The sequence below is a fragment of the Nematolebias whitei genome, chromosome 6 (genome assembly GCF_014905685.2).
Source record: "Nematolebias whitei isolate Nwh7 chromosome 6, NemWhi1, whole genome shotgun sequence".
In the NCBI taxonomy this organism is placed as follows: domain Eukaryota; kingdom Metazoa; phylum Chordata; class Actinopteri; order Cyprinodontiformes; family Rivulidae; genus Nematolebias; species Nematolebias whitei.
In genome coordinates, this window is record NC_056503.1 from 35,826,584 (window position 1) to 35,842,593 (window position 16,010).

At 40.3% G+C, this 16,010-nt stretch overlaps 2 protein-coding genes across 2 annotated transcripts in view; both read right to left on the minus strand.

Annotated features, from left to right (window-relative positions):
- Positions 1–5,221, minus strand: part of vps26b (VPS26, retromer complex component B) — a 440,542-nt gene extending 435,321 nt beyond the window's left edge. Inside the window, exons 1-2 of the mRNA XM_037677578.1 lie at positions 4,503–5,221; positions 722–878 (exon numbers count right to left, since the gene is read on the minus strand). Coding sequence (XP_037533506.1) covers positions 722–878; positions 4,503–4,725 — 380 coding nt within the window. The 5' untranslated portion in view covers positions 4,726–5,221. The remainder of the gene's footprint in view (positions 1–721; positions 879–4,502) is intronic.
- A 3,918-nt stretch (positions 5,222–9,139) lies between these two features.
- The window catches only part of jam3a (junctional adhesion molecule 3a), a 14,993-nt gene continuing 8,122 nt past the window's right edge, over positions 9,140–16,010 (minus strand). The window contains exons 5-9 of the mRNA XM_037678230.1: positions 15,442–15,644; positions 14,878–14,977; positions 10,438–10,564; positions 10,289–10,340; positions 9,140–9,757 (exon numbers count right to left, since the gene is read on the minus strand). Of these exons, the coding sequence (XP_037534158.1) occupies positions 9,722–9,757; positions 10,289–10,340; positions 10,438–10,564; positions 14,878–14,977; positions 15,442–15,644 (518 nt within the window). The 3' untranslated portion in view covers positions 9,140–9,721. The remainder of the gene's footprint in view (positions 9,758–10,288; positions 10,341–10,437; positions 10,565–14,877; positions 14,978–15,441; positions 15,645–16,010) is intronic.

Genomic DNA, 16,010 nt, shown 5'->3' on the forward strand with positions numbered 1-16,010 from the left:
TATATATATATAAATACATATAAAAACCTGATGAAACCAATCAGCTACTTAGATGACAGGTTTGGTTTAGAGACATAAGAGATTGACAAACAGCTCACAACATGTTATTTAACTCCAGCATGAAAGATGTTACCACAACATCATTAAAATTAAGCAAAGTCTCATCTCATAACGATGCAGGAAGACGTACCATATATTTATATTATTATTTATTTATTAACCTTTATTTAACCAGGCAAATCCCATTGAGATCACAGATCTTTTTTGCAAGGGAGGCCTTAAGGCAGCGTAACATGCATGTTTTTGGTCTGTGGGAGGAAACTGGAGTACCCGGAGAAAACCTAAGCAAGCACGAGAAGAACATGTAAACGCCACACAGACACTTTTTAACGGTTTTGGAAAAAAGAAAATTAAACAGCTTTGAAGATAATCAACTTTTAAACATGTAAATCATGTTTTGGTCAAGACCAATAAATCCATATTTGTGGAACTGATCATATCAGGCTGATTGAGGCATCACAATGTAGCTTAAAACAACCAGGAACCTGAAAATGACCAAAAACGCCATAATTCCTGATTTGACAAGATGAATCTCATTTACAGCGTGCGAGTAAAACAAAAGCAGGGTTCAAATGTTCAGCTTAGATTCAGCCACATGACAAGCAGGTTAAAGAGTGACACACACACACTCAGAGGCTGTAGAGTAAATGATCAAACTTGCCTTAGCTTGACGTTCTGGCCCGTGTAGGACTCGTAGGGTTTCTCAACATGGGTGAACTCGAAGTCGTAGGTCTGGGATTGGGTTATTTCACCAGGTCTCGCAAGGTCCTTCACCAGAGAAACAAATTCATGGTGGTTTCCTCGGTCATAATACAGCTCTGGGACACAGTTGGGAAGAAGAGAAAACTGTTAAAACGTTTAATGAAGGGTGGAGATTTAGCCTAAAATGCATCCATTAATCAGGGTTCCCAGCATTTCATGTCAACAAAATTCCCTGAATATTCCCTGAATAAATCCTGAAATTCCAGGAGATATTTCAGTCACACAAAACGCTCAGACGATAGCGTGTTAGGTGACGAGCTGAGCCACAGTCAGAGATGACAGGACGTAGACTGCAGCCTACGATACGTGCACACAGCAATCCTTACAATTAATTTATTATATTGTTTAACATCAGATTCTAAAAAGTCACCACAGTCAGTCAGTAAGGACACATGTACTATATGAACACTGTAGAAGCAGAACACGGACTCAATGATAGCACTAGCATTAATACACGTCCAAATCTCTGAAAGATCATCGTATGTTCAGCAGATCAGTGATCAGCTCCCTGAGATTTCCCTGTCTGGAAAATGTGAAAGTCATTTTCCAGGTTTTCCTTGATTTCCAGAGTAGTTGAGAACTCTCGTTAAAAAGAAGTTTGTAAGACAAAGTGTATTTTACTAATAAATGTGATTTTTGTATCAGAAAGATAAAAAGTCAAGATTCATGACACTTTCTCCACATTATAAAGGCTCAACGTGTCACAACAGAGACTTAATACAAGTTAGTTTTTCCAGTTTAACAACTGGATCATTAACTTCATATTTTTATGTGTAAATCATTTACAAAAGTAATCTGAAAAGTCCAAAATATAAATATACTTATCTTGAAATGTGTAGACTGTGACTCCAGTATGTTTATCATTACACACATTTATTAAGGGGAAGTTTATTTTTCTGTAATGGGATTTGTTTTAAAATATTTGAACTGCTTAAAAATAAAAATCTGCTTAAAGAATAAGTTTATTTACATTTAAAAATCACAAATTAAACCCGACTCCTGTTTGTAGCTCGATTTAAACACCAGGTCAAAAATAATCACTTGGAAAATAAATAAATAAATATATACGTGTATATAAATTTTAACGCGACATAAAAATGAACTTTAATGCAGCAACAAAAACATCCGATAACCTAAAGTGGAAGATGTTTTTGGGGGAGGAATAAAAAGAAGACCCTTGAGGCGTCGTTCAGTAATAAATGTGTTTCAGAGAAGCAGCTGAAAGCTACATTTTAAAGAAGGAAACGTGCCTCAGCTGAAGTAACACAAATGTGTCACAATCCTACAGAACTCTGCTGAGCTGTGAACTTTATTTGTTTTACTACCAAACCTCTCTAACTCAACTGAAAAATATTTTTTCTCAATGCGTGTTGATCTTATGATTGTTTTATTATGTGTACAGCACTTTGGTCCTGTGGGTGTTTAAAGTGCTGTACAAATAAAGCTGGTGTGGTATCTTGCTGTTGGGAATACCACTTTCTCTCAGCTACCATTGTCTCCACAACCACGTTTGTTTAATAAGTACTTAGCATTAATGCACACTGTACAGTACTTTAACTGTAATTTTGTTCAGTAGGCTGAAGCTAATTTGTGGTGCTTGTCCTCAAAGGGATATAAAACTAACGCTTGTCAAGGCCACATACCACAAAACTAAATAAATGCTTCCAACGTGGGAACTTTAAAAGGAGTAAAAATACAGAGAAGTGGTGGGAATTAATGACTGCACTGCTGGTCTTTCTTTAAAAATGGCTTCAGTTTTACATTTAATAAAAATTTTAAAAACTGCCAAAACCTTAACACGGTGTTTAATATTCCTGCAGTTCAGTTTAATGTTCAAACATTTAATAAGCAATGGTTGAGACTGACTGAGACAGGAAATCAAAAAACAGGACACCTGGAACAACAAACGCATTAAAGCAACTCCAACAAAAAGTGAAAACTACAAAAAGTCTCGAAATACTGTCTCCTGAAAAGAGCTGTTGTATGAAGTAAAATGGGCTTTATTTATTTAGTTTGTTGCAGTAAAATTAATTTGACTGAAGCTTGAAGTATTTATAGTACCGTGTTTTAACATGTAGTTAAAGCTTAAATAAAAACAAATACTTTTTTTTCATTTAAATTGAGCAGCTTTTTTTATTATTTTGTTAAGATCCAAAGCCATTCATGATGTGAAAATTGTACTTTATAAAAGTAAAACTTATTTTCCTAATAACGATAAAGGAAAAGTTAAAAACTTAAAGTCGAGCACTAATAAAGAATTGTTTAGACTTGTAGCTTTTTTTTTAGACCTAATTCTGGTCTAAAAATGATGTGCAAAACTTATCTTTTATTAACAATTCAATTCAAAAATTCTTTATTTATCCCAGAGGGAAATGAAGTAACATAAATAATAACATTGTTCACATTATCGTTTATAGTTGACATTTTTTGGTTGGATTCATATTCTAAGCTGCCTGGAAATCTGTACTTCCTCACTAACGTATGATCTGTGACCATCACACTGAACCACAGATTAAACGGATTAAGTAAAAATTAATGAAGAACATTTTTAGATCCTTGAGTTTTTAAGAGTAATCTCATACCAAGATCATACTGACATCGTGAGCAGTTCCCAAGATATAGATCGATTTGTTTTGCTAAAAAGGATAACCCCATGAGAATAGGTCTGAATCCTATTTTTCCTTATTTTATATTTATTGACACTTGGAAAAAAAAAAAAAAAAAACTCTACCCAAATTTGGATATTGAGATTTCCAAACTGGAAAGTCTTTAATTTTTTGCAATAGTGGAAAGCATTTAGAAACATTTTAAGGCTTTTCTGCTCTAAATTATCATTATTTGTGGGCAATGCTCAGAAAAGAGCTTCAAAACATTTATTAGGATTATATCTTGGACATTTCATTCAAGGCACCCAAAGATATATTATATTCATTCATTACAAAATGTAAATATTGTACATTTTTCTACCAGTCCACTATTGTTGCCTATACCTCTACAACCATTATGCAACCTAACCCTCAGTTCAAGAGGAGCCAGTTGAGGTGGTTCCAGCATCTGGTAAGTATGCTGCCTGGGGCACCTCCCTAGGGAGGTGCTTCGGGGATGTTCAACTGGGTGGAGACCCCGGGGAAGACATGCTGGAGAGACTACCAGAACGTCTCTCGGTTGGCCTGGGAATGCCTTGGAGTCCTCCCAGAAGAGCTGGAAGAGATGTCTGGGCCTCCTTGCTTAATGCCCCTGTGATTTGACTCCAGCGCAAATGGAAGACAATGGATCATCAGCTCAATGTGATGGGTCACATATTTAAAGTTATGATCACCGTCAATGTCAAGAAGCGCTATTAAATTTGTCTTTACCGACTGTTTGAACACGTGGCTACTGGAAAGTGTCCCGTTAATTCAGGTTTGATACCATTTGTTTAAAATTTAAAATGTGGTAAACGGTTTCAACTCCGCCTGAGAGTAGACATAACATTTCAGAGACAAATTACAGAAAATGTCAAGGTCTTGGTCGTCTTTTGTGCCACACAGTATTATGACTCTGTGGGTGTTTTGACAGACAAGCTTCCAGCAGGAACTTCTCATGCCTGAAACGGATTATTGTCAAAGTTGAAAGTTTCTCTGTTCAACCACTGAGAGTGGTATACATGAATGGCGTCTGTAGATGATGTTTGAACCCACCTATTTGGCCGACAAACTCTATTTTGATGCCGTGGTGCTCCAGCCTCTTGCCTGGGTTCTTCAGAGTGACATTCACCTTCCCACTGACCGTCTCGCCGTCGTAGAAAAGAAAGTATTTGTCTTTCTTTCCATCTTCGCTCTTGTGTTCAGCCTTCTTCCTCGTTTCAGCGTCACTGAGGACTACATCAATTTCTGCACTTTGACCAAAACTAAAGAAACTCATTATAACGCTACAGTTTAAAAAAAAGAAGAAAGAAAACTCTTATCGTTAATCTTATCGTGGGGTCCTCTTGTCTGTTCGCAAACTGAAGAGCCTGTTTCAAACGAAAAAAAATAAACAGACGAAGGCCTACAGGCTGCGAGTGCTCTGCTCTGTCAGTGAGCAGGTATTAGTCTGGAAAAGTCGTTATATTTAACAAAAAATAATGAGAAACAAAAATACTTTAGCTACATGTCCATTCAACGACAAAGCGAGCACGGCGATGGTAAAACGAAAACGCGCATGAAAATGTCTGTTAGCAAAATTAGCCGTTTCCCCTTTTTTTTCTTCTCTTTTGAACTTACATTGAAGTTTCTGTGACAATAAGTGACGGAAAGCGCGACTGTCTCAAGGTTGATTTATCTTACATTTTTAAACACCGACGGAGAGAGACAGCAATGATTCTCAAACGGCCAAAACGTAACATTAGCTTGTGCTACTTGTAATTGCGTAACTACATCCGGGTGGAAGTTTTCAAAATAAAACCGGAAGTGACGTATTAGAGGAGCCAGTAGAGAATTTCCCTTTTTCAAGGCTACAGAAGCAGATTATTAATTTTTACATTTACTCTGTTTATACAGGAAGTCTCATTGAGTCACGAGAACTCATTTTCAAGAGAGACCTGTTTAGGGAGCAGATGGTGGGGGTTAAGGGCCTTGCTCACGGGCCCAGTGTGCAACAAATGAGGGTGGAAAAGGTGAAACACCCACACCTGCCTCCACCATTTTGATAATGGTGTTAATGGTGTTTGATCATTTTTAATAGATTATTCGACCCATTCATAAATTTTTGAGAGCCAAGTTATTTTTTTCTTTTCTTCTTCTTTCGGCTGCTCTCTTCTTCAGGGTTTGCTACAGTCTCAGACGAAGATTGGTCAATTTGTTTTTACACCGGATGCCCTTCCTGACAACCATGAGCTTATTTGTTTATTTATTTAATTTATTTATTTAACAATAACAACAAAAACATACAACAACAAAAAAGGCAATCACAATTTCGCATTTAACAAATCTATTTCAGCTAACATACTTTGCATTATAACTAAACATCCCTTTCAATAACAAAATGTTTATCCGTTATTATAAACATCAGAATATAGACAATAAAACAAGAGACAGAAAAAAAAACAAGAAAACTTAAGGAAACAACATTACCTTAAGATTTAACAAGCAAAAATTAAACTAAAACCTGAGGTTTATAAAAACTTAAACTCTGATAAGATAGAGAAAGTTTTGATAGCAGGGGCTGTATTAATTTTTTAAAAAGATTTACCAAATAATAAAAACTCATTTTAAACACTTTTACAATTGGAAGAGCTTTTGTGAAACGGTATTTATGAATGTAGAATTTGGCAAACAATACAATATTATTGATCAAACATTATTTATTTTATTCTTTATTAAAATTCCAAATTTGATTTATTTCCAAGTTAAAAAAAAAAAACAATTTGAAGAGACTTAGATATCAACCAGTTATGTAACTCCTTCCAAAAACCACTTATAATCTCACATTCATAAAACACATGTTCTGTTGATGCCAACAAAGATTTACAAAAATAACAATTCTCCAACAACCACGAGCTACCACAGCCATCTTTGTGGAGCAGAGAGCTGCCATCTAGGGTACCTGGGGGTGGGGGTTAAGGACCTTGCTCAAGGGCCCAGAGTGGGGCAAATGTGGGTGGAGACAGGTGTGGTTGCTTCACCTTTTCCACCCACATTTTGATGTTGTCGATCCGGGTGGTCGAACCGGCAACCTTCCGATCACCGGCACACCCTTTCAAAAACAGGGAATATGAATTGTAGAGAAACACACACAAAAAATACTTCTTTATTTTCAAAATAAATATATCTAGAGTTATGGACCTAAGTCCTATCTAGGGTGTACCATCTTGCACAGTGATGGCTGGACATGAGCACCACCCCCGCAACCCAAAAAAGAAGAAGTGGGTAAAGATAATGGATGGATGAATATACCAAGAGTTGTCCTGATGCTAGTTTTTCTCAGACCAAGTACAAATACTTCAGTTGAAGTACTTGCCGAGTACCAATATCATCTAGTAAATGGGTTAGTAAACATTACCCAATGCTCAATAATCCAGGTAGAAAAATCTAACAAAGTCAGGTCCTCTGCACGGTTTCCTTTTGTTGAAACGTTTTGTCTTTCATCCAAAAGACTTCATCAGTCCGAGGAGCCACAACAAACTCAGTCTTGTAAATAGCACCTTCGCGTAGTGGGTCGACCAGTTATGGTGCTCTGGTGGTTTCTGTAGTCCAGAGGACCTTTGTTAGATTTTTCTACCTGGATTATTGAGCATGAATCAGGATATTTCGAACCACTTTGGCCATGACTGCCTCAAAAAAGTCGTCGGGGGAGAGGGTGAACTTCAGAAACCACCGGAGCACCATCAAACTGGTTGACTCACTATGAGAAGGTGCTATTTATAAGACTGGGTTGGTTGCAGCTCCCCGGACTGATGAAGTCTTAAAGACGAAATGTTTTAACAAAAAGAAACCGTCCAGAGGACCTGACTTAATTTTGTTAGATTACCCAATAACTTTAGAGACACAGTTCTTTTATTAAGAACATGGACATTTTTCCTTATTTGCCTACTTGCACAGTTAGAGAGGAAATTATATCACCAAGCATAAAAGTATTGGTCCAAAGTATTGGCATATTTTTATTATTGGCCTTAGAACAATTACTAAAATGAACGTGTTAAATTAGGGACTACATCACCTACAGTATACGTTCATAGCTACTTCTGACATTAAGTCGTCATTCAACTCAAGTCTTTAGGTTCTTTACACCTGCTCTTCTGTTAACGTTCATCTACAATGGTACTTGTAAATTAGAAGTATTGGTATTTTATGCTGTGCTAGTGATATGTCCTTAATGTGCAATGTTGCTGGGTGTCAATGAAACAAGTCGATATCAACACTGTTTAGACTAAGTGTAGTTTAACAAACTGGACGTAGGCATAATTATATCTAGACCCCAATGCATCACAAAATACTGACACGGAGCATGCCCAAGATTAACTGTAAAAAGGTCCATCTGAACCTGGTGTCCAGTCAGTACCACTAGTTTTACCTGTATTTGTGTATATAAATTTAGCATAAAGTTAGGAAGTTAAAGTTTGGTTGTTTTTTTTTGTTGTTGTAAAAATGCTGCTTGACAATGAACCTTATAACACTGGAATTATTTCCCTAGTGGTTGTTAGAAAAACACATTTGTGGCTTGAGCAGCAGTGAGTTAGAGGGTTAGGGTCATGAAAAACGTCACAATTCTCTGCCAAAGTCAAACAGCTTACTCTGTTATTGACTCCCGATTGGTCTTGTTTATTGAAGTCTGAAGGAAGAAGACAATTTATTCATCAACAAACAGGAACCTCATAGCATGTGGATGAACCATACACAGCCACAACAGCCTGGGGCCACATCCTCCTCTTCTTCAGCAGCTTGGTCACACACTGCGGTGGGACGGCATCCCATTCCTCAACCAGGATTTGTCATAAGTCAGCCATGTGTGACTCTGGAACAAACGATACGCTCAAGGTGATCCCACAGGTGCTCAATGGGTTTGAATTCAGGACTGCACGCAGGCCATTCCGTCCCCTCGGTTAAAATCTAGAGGTACTTCTGATAAATCTCGCTTTTTGGGGGTGACGGCCATCATTTTATATGATAAGAGTTCAGTCCCAGACTGTGGAGATATGGGATTACCACCAGAACCATAAAACAAGAGTCAATAGCAGAAAAGGCGATTTGGTAATGGCAGAGAATAATTGGTGCATTTTTAATGGGTGCAATACAAACTTAATGTTTTGTATCATAAATTATCTTCACAATATTTTCCCCCAGTTTTAATTATCTTCCAAACTTTACCGATACCATAAAAAAAAAAAAAAACTCCTGAAACATCAGCACTTGAAATGTATTTTATAGTAACAAAATAATAACGCACAGCATCAACGCTAAATAAAAAGCAAAGGTTTTACATCGCTTCATAAGTTGTCACACAGGACGTTCACACACGTCTGAAATGACACAGTTGTAATACAGACGGACCCAACACTGAAAAAAAAACACACTTAACAGTGAACACAGTCAAAATAATTTCCAACAAACTGGTTCCTCCACTATTTTACAATAACTTATGGAGTGCAGTCAAAACAGATCCAAAAAGAATGTAACTCTATGTACAGATACTGAACCCAAACTGGACAATATGTCCAATACTGACAAAATAACTACGAATTAAGCACTAAAGGTCACTTATACACAGAAACGGCACGCCGATAAGTCAAACTTACATATAAATACTTATTGACTTTGCAGCATAGTATATGGTAATCAAATTTACAATTTAATCTGCACTTAGACGTATTTGTAGACTACTGTATATTAAAATGTGCCTTTTGTTTGATGTGATCAGTCTGCTTCTAAATGCTCTCATATCTACAGTTTATACAAACTCCACTTCAGCATACGAGACAGGTCTCATCTCAAAGAATGTAAACGGCTTCTTTAAAACAACTCTGCTCTGTAAAAAATGTACTAAAAAAGGATTTGTTCGAAAAACAGGTGAGGGATGCAGCGTACAGTAACTTGTGATACCACGGAGTGGCCAAACATCAAACTTCACAGCTTTGAAATGCCTCCATTGTAAGATACAATTTTGTCGGACAATGAGTAAAAAAAAAAATGAATAAAAGAGTTAAAAAAACCTTGTTTTAACAAATCTGTACAAAGAGGAGAAAAATAAAACGGATCCGCGGCATAAACAAATATTTGGTGCCACAAATTTATTTGATACTTTGGCAAGTCAGTTGAACAGGTTTTTCTGTGCGTCAGAGAGAAATGTGCCATGTTTCACCATAAACTTTATTAACACGAGGATTGTTGTTGCAAGTTAACCTCAGAAATGTTGATGTTTGCCTTGTTTGGGTTCTCAGCTGTCATATGACGAAGGACGACTTGTGGCGAAAATGACCCTGAGAAAAACACACAAGCACAAAAGTTAGCAGTGTTTCCCCTACCGTTATACAAGCAGGGCTCCTACCGAACGAAGAGATACAATATTTTACATTTAAATTATCATATCGGGGGACCAGATTTGACCTGCAGCTCTTGAGTTTGACAGATCTAAACTGGATTATTTTTTTTAATTCTCAAAAAGTATTTTTAGCAATGAGAGGAAAATGCCCTTTTTCCCTCCAAAAATTGCCTTAAAATAATTTAGTCAATTTCTTTAAAGCTGAAATGTAGAGTTTTTTTTTTTTTTTTAACAGAAACCCTTAAAGAGTTAAAATTCAAGAAAAATAATTTAAATGTGATATTTCTCATTTCAGGCTGTGATAGAGCTAAAATACTGACAACTAGAACTGACTTTTTGTGGGAAAAAATATTCAAAAATAGTATTTTTAAGCAGTTAAATAAGGCGGTTGATGTTCCCCTAAGGAACATGAATGATCATATAGTTAAAGGGCAATACAAGCGCTAATTAAGATGCTCAGTAAATGTACCTCATCTGCGTCGCCATAGTCAACAGCACCATTCCGTGGTGACCAGTTGTAGCTGAAACATAAAATAGGGATGAAACGGAACGCTGTGGTGCACAATTACAAGTTTTGTGACACTCCTCGTGTCCTTCAGAGACGCAGACTCCACTCACTTGTTTCCACTGTGGCTTTTCTGGTGAAAGTGCAGTCGTCTGATGGAATAAACCGAAGCAAATAAACAGAATAACACGGTCACTCCACCGAAGGTCTTGAGGAAATATCCAAGTATGTCAACATCACCTGCGGCGGGACACAGAAAACAGCTTCAAGTCCTCATGGAACCAGTCGGTATTTGATAAAGATCTGTTATGTGAGCCAGAAGAAAAACAAAATTAAAAAGGTGTACTGCAGATGATTTTACGATATCTTAAAGGTTGCAATAATAATAAAAACTAGAGAAATTGCATTTGCAGAAGAACTTGCTGAAAAACATCTGAAATTAGCTAAAAAAAAAAAAACTTCTGAGATGTAGCTGAGCTAGAAGAATGAACCAAATTTAGCATAAGAAAGAAAAAAGAACACATATTTGATGAATTTGGTTTAAATTAGCAGAAATTAGCATGAACATTAGGAAATTAGCTAAAAAAAAAGGCTGAAATTAGCTAAAAACAGCTGAACAGTAGGTGAAAATGCAGAAAGAAGCTTAAACTACACAGAAAGAACAGAAAGAAGTTAATTAGATTGAAAGGAGCAAAAGTTACCACGAAAAACTTGAATTTATCTGAAAACAGCTAACTAAAAAGGTAGCTGAAAAGGTAGAACAAGCTTAAATTAGCAGAAGAAAGCTGAACGAACATGTTTGCCAAATTAGGTTGAAAGATGCAGAAATGCTGAAAAGCAGCTAAAAAGGCAGAAAGAAGCTTAAATTACCAGAAGGAGGTGGACAGAGCACATTTGTGCTTAATTAGGCTGAAAAAAAATTAAATGAGTACAAAACATGTGGAATAAGCTGAAAAATCTTAAATTAGCATAAAAACAGCTGAAAAGCAGCTAAAAAAGCAGAAAGAAGAATTACCAGAAGGAGGTGGACAGAGCACAATTTTGCTTAATTAGGCTGAAAAAGAAAGTGAGGTTGAGAGGCTCCGGCTAGAAATAGTCGGACTCACCTCAGCGCATGACTCTGGCTCTGGAACCAGTTTCCTTGAGAGGGAATGGACACTCTTCCACTCTGGAGTTGCCTCTGGCGAGAGGCGCTGAGCAGGAGTGGGCATTGGGGTTCACCCCAGTGAACGAGAGGGTAGCCTCCCTCCACCTACGTGTGGGGGGACGGGTTCTGACTGTTGTTTGTGCTTATGCGCCAAACAGCAGCTCAGATTATCCACCCTTTTTGGAGTCCTTGGAGGGGGTACTGGAGAGTTCACCTCCTGGGGGCTCCCTTGTTCTACTGGGGGACTTCAACGCTCACGTGGGCAATGACAGTGAGACCTGGAGGGGTGTGATTGGGAGGAATGGCCCCCCTGATCTGAACCCGAGTGGTGTTCTGTTGTTAGACTTCTGAGCTCGTCATGGATTGTCCATAATGAACACCATGTTCAGGCATAAGGGTGTCCGTATGTGCTCTTGGTACCAGGATACCCTAGGCTGCAGTTCGATGATAGACTTTGTTGTTGTCTCATCTGATCTGTGGCTGCATGTCTTGGACACTCGGGTGAAGAGAGGGGCAGAGCTGTCCACTGACCACTACCTGGTGGCGAGTCGGCTTCGATGGTGGGGGAGGATGCCGGTCAGACCTGGCAGACCCAAACGTATTGTGAGGGTCTGCTGGGAACGTCTGGCAGAGTCTCCTGTGAGAAGGAGCTTTAACTCCCACCTCAGGGAGAGCTCCGAACATGTTCCAGGGGAGGCGGGGCACATTGAGTCCGAGTGGGCCATGTCGAGGCGGCTTATCAGAGCTGTGGCCGCAAGGTTGTCGTGCCTGTCGCGGTGGTAACCCTCGAACCTGGTGATGGACACCGGCAGTGAGGGATGTTGTCAGGCTGAAGAAGGAGTCCTATCGGGCCTTTTTGGCCTGTGGGACCCCGGAAGCAGCTGATGGGTATGGCAGTCCAAGCGGCATGCGGCTTGGGTGGTCACTGAGGCAAAAACTCGGGCATGGGAGGAGTTCGGAGAGGCCATGGAGAATGACTTCCGTACGGCTTCGAGGCGATTCTGGTCCACCATCCGGTGTCTCAAGGGGGGAAAGCGGTATGCCACCAACACTATTTATAGTGGAGGTGGTATGCTGCTGACCTCAACTCGGGATGTCGTGGGGCAGAATACTATGAAGACCTCCTCAATCCCACCGGCACGTCTTCCACTGAGGAAGCCGAGCCTGGGGACTTTGGGTTGGGCTCTCCAATCTCTGGTGTTGAGGTCACCGAGGTGATTAAAAAGCTCTTCGGTGGCAAGGCCCCAGGGGTGGATGAGATTTGCCTGGAGTTCCTTAAGGCTCTGGATGCTTTAGGGTTGTGTTGGCTTACACGACTCTGCAATATTACATGGACATCGGGGGCAGTTCCCCTGGACTGACAGACTGGGGTGGTAGTCCCCCTATTCAAAAAGGGGGACCGTAGAGTGTCTTCCAACTACAGGGGGATCACGCTCTTAAGCCTCCTTGGTAAGGTCTATTCAGGGGTTCTGGTGAGGAGGGTTTGTCGGAGAGTCGAACCTCGGACTCAGGAGGAGTAGTGTGGTTTTTGTCCTGGTCGTGGAACACTGGATCAGCTCTACACCCTCAGAAGGGTTCTGGAGGGTGCGTGAGAGATTGCCCAACCAGTTTACATGTGCTATGTGGACTTGGAGAAGGCATTCGACCGCGTCCCTCAGGGAGCCCTGTGGGGGGTACTCTGGGAGTATGGGGTACCAGGCCCTTTGATACAGGCTGTTAGGTCCCTGTACGACTGGTGTCAGAGCCTGGTCCACATTGCTGGCAGTAAGTCGGGCTCGTTCCCAATGTGAGTTGGACTCCGCCATGGTTGTCCTTTGTCGCCGATTTTGTTCATAACTTATATGGACAGAATTTTTAGGCGCAGCCAAGGTGTTGAGGAGATCCGTTTTGGTGGCCTTAGGATTGCGTCTCTGCTTTTTGCAGATGATGTGGTCCTATTGGCTTCATCAAGTCGTGATCTACAGCTTTTGCTGGAGCGGTTCGCAGCCGAGTGCGACGCGGCCGGGATGAGGATCAGTTCCTCCAAATCTGAGGCAATGGTCTTGAGCCGGAAAAGAGTAGAGTGCCCTCTCCGGGTCAGGGAGGATGTCCTGCCCCAAGTGGAGGAGTTAGAGTATCTCGGGGTCTTGTTCACGAATGAGAGAAAAATGGAGCGTGAGATCGATAGGCGGATAAGTGCGGCGTCTGCAGTGAAGCGGGCGCTGTACAGGTCTGTTGTGGTGAAGAGAGAGCCGCGTTGAAAGGCAAAGCTCTCAATTTACCGGTCGATCTATGTTCCTACCCTCATCTTTGGTCACGAGCTTTGGGTTGTGACCGAAAGAACGAGATCTCGGATACAAGCGGCCAAAATGAGTTTTCTCCGCAGGGTGTCTGGGCCCTCCCTTAGAGATCGGGTGAGAAGCTCGGTCATCCAGGAGGGACTCAGAGTAGAGCCGCTGCTTCTCCACATCGAGAGGAGCCAGTTGAGGTGGCTCGGGCATCTGGTTAAGAAGCCTCCTGGACGCCTCCCTGGCGAGATGTTCTGGGCACGTCCCACCGGGAGGAGGCCCAGAGGAAGACCCAGGACACACTGGTGGGACTATGTTTCTCAGCTGGCCTGGGAACGCCTTGGGATCCCCTCGGAGGAGCTGGCCCAAGTGGCTGGGGAGAGGGAGGTCTGGGCCTCCCTACTTAAGCTGCTACCCCCGCGACCCGACCCCAGATAAGCGGAAGAAAATGGATGGATGGATAGGCTGAAACAAAAATTAAATGAGTACAAAATATGTGGAATAAGCTGAAAAATCTTAAATTAGCATAAAAACTATTAAATAGTAGCTGAAATAGCAGAAAAAGCTGAAACTTGACGAAATGAGCTGAAAGGAGCATAACAAACTGAAATTAGCAGAACAAAGTTAGAAGAAGCACAAAAATGTTTTAGTTAGCAGAAAGAATCTGAAAGCAACACAAAAAACAGCAGAAATTTACCTGAAATAGCTGAAAAAGTTTTAATTTGCACAATAAAGCTGAAAGAAGCTGAACCAGAACAAAATGTGAAAGGAACAGTAAAAGGTTGCAAACAGATCTAAAGATTTGAAGGATGTAAAATGAGCTCAGTTCATTTTCTATGAGGAAAAAGAGGCAGAAAAGGCTAAATATTTCAAAACGCCAAAGTTGCAACAATACCAAAAGTCATAGCAGGATTATCTTGAAACAGCTGAACGTTTGAAATACGATTTGTTGAAATAGGTTGAAAACTGCAGGACGAGAAAGACGCTGAAAAACGTACAGAAGACAAATGGATCTCAATAGAGTGAATGCTTCATAAACACTTTCACATCTACCAAGACATTTGTCTCCCTTTCCTCTCAACCATCTTCTGCTCTCAGTTCATGGCCACACAGCTGGACATATTGTGAACAGCACTTACAAACTTCCATCATTTGCGGTTGGCACTGTGCATGTCCTGCATCGTTCTTCGCCTGGCAGTAGTACTCGCCTGCGTCGTCTTTCCTCACCCGTCGAAATTTCTGAGGAAACCGTTAGAAAATAATCAGTGTTCTGGCAAAGAAGTACATTTATTACACTCTGATCACTGACTGTGTTATAACAAACCTCCATATGGAGTGGAAAATATGTTTAAGAATATAATTGACAGATATTTGACATTGCCAGATTGCAGGTTTTTATGTTGCAGTACTATTTTTTTTCTAAGTCAACCACAAATACACTCTGAATGCATCATTATCCTGTGTTTATTTACCAGTTTGGTTAAGCCTGCTCACTGATGGCACAGAGAGATTTATACTGCAATTAGTCACTCGATGGGTAAGGGTTTATTTAGATTAAGCTTTTTATGTTATGCAACATGCAACTGAAAATCCCACCCAAAAATGTTAAATAAAAGCTTGCTGTGGATGTGGAAGGATTATTTTAGAGATAGTTTCCACAGGTAGAAGTCATAAACGGGGCAGGTTTGTGTCTTTCTTGTTACCAGGCTTCCAGTGTCGGGGTTGATGGTGTAGGAGAAGTTGGCATATTTCTGGCTGTTTTTGGGATCCTGAGGAAGTTCTTCACTGTTGTGAAACCAGCGGTACTGAGGAGTGGGGAAGCCCTCGTTCTCCAAACACCTCAGCTCAGTTGACGTTCCGACGGTGACGCTCTCTGGGATGCTGCACCGCGGCACCACAGGTTTCACTGCACACAAACAACTCGCATCAGATGTTTCCACAGCCTCAGGACTAAACAGCTGGCAGCTAAAACATAAACCTTACCCAGAAAATAAGGAGTTTTCAGTCGGTTACCTGGCCACATGACACTCAGATGAGACATACAATGATAGCAAGCAGTACCGGATGCCATTCATTGCAAAATGAATTGAACAGTGAATGTTTGTAGTTTTCAAGATGAGTGTTTTTCTGGACTGGAGTTGATGTGGAACTGAAGTATACCTTATATGTAGGAGGTACAGTAGTCCCTTGTTTATCGCAGGGGATCCGTACCCAGAAGACCCGCGATAAGTGAAAAAATGCGAAGTAGGGATATTAGTACAAGTAGTAAATA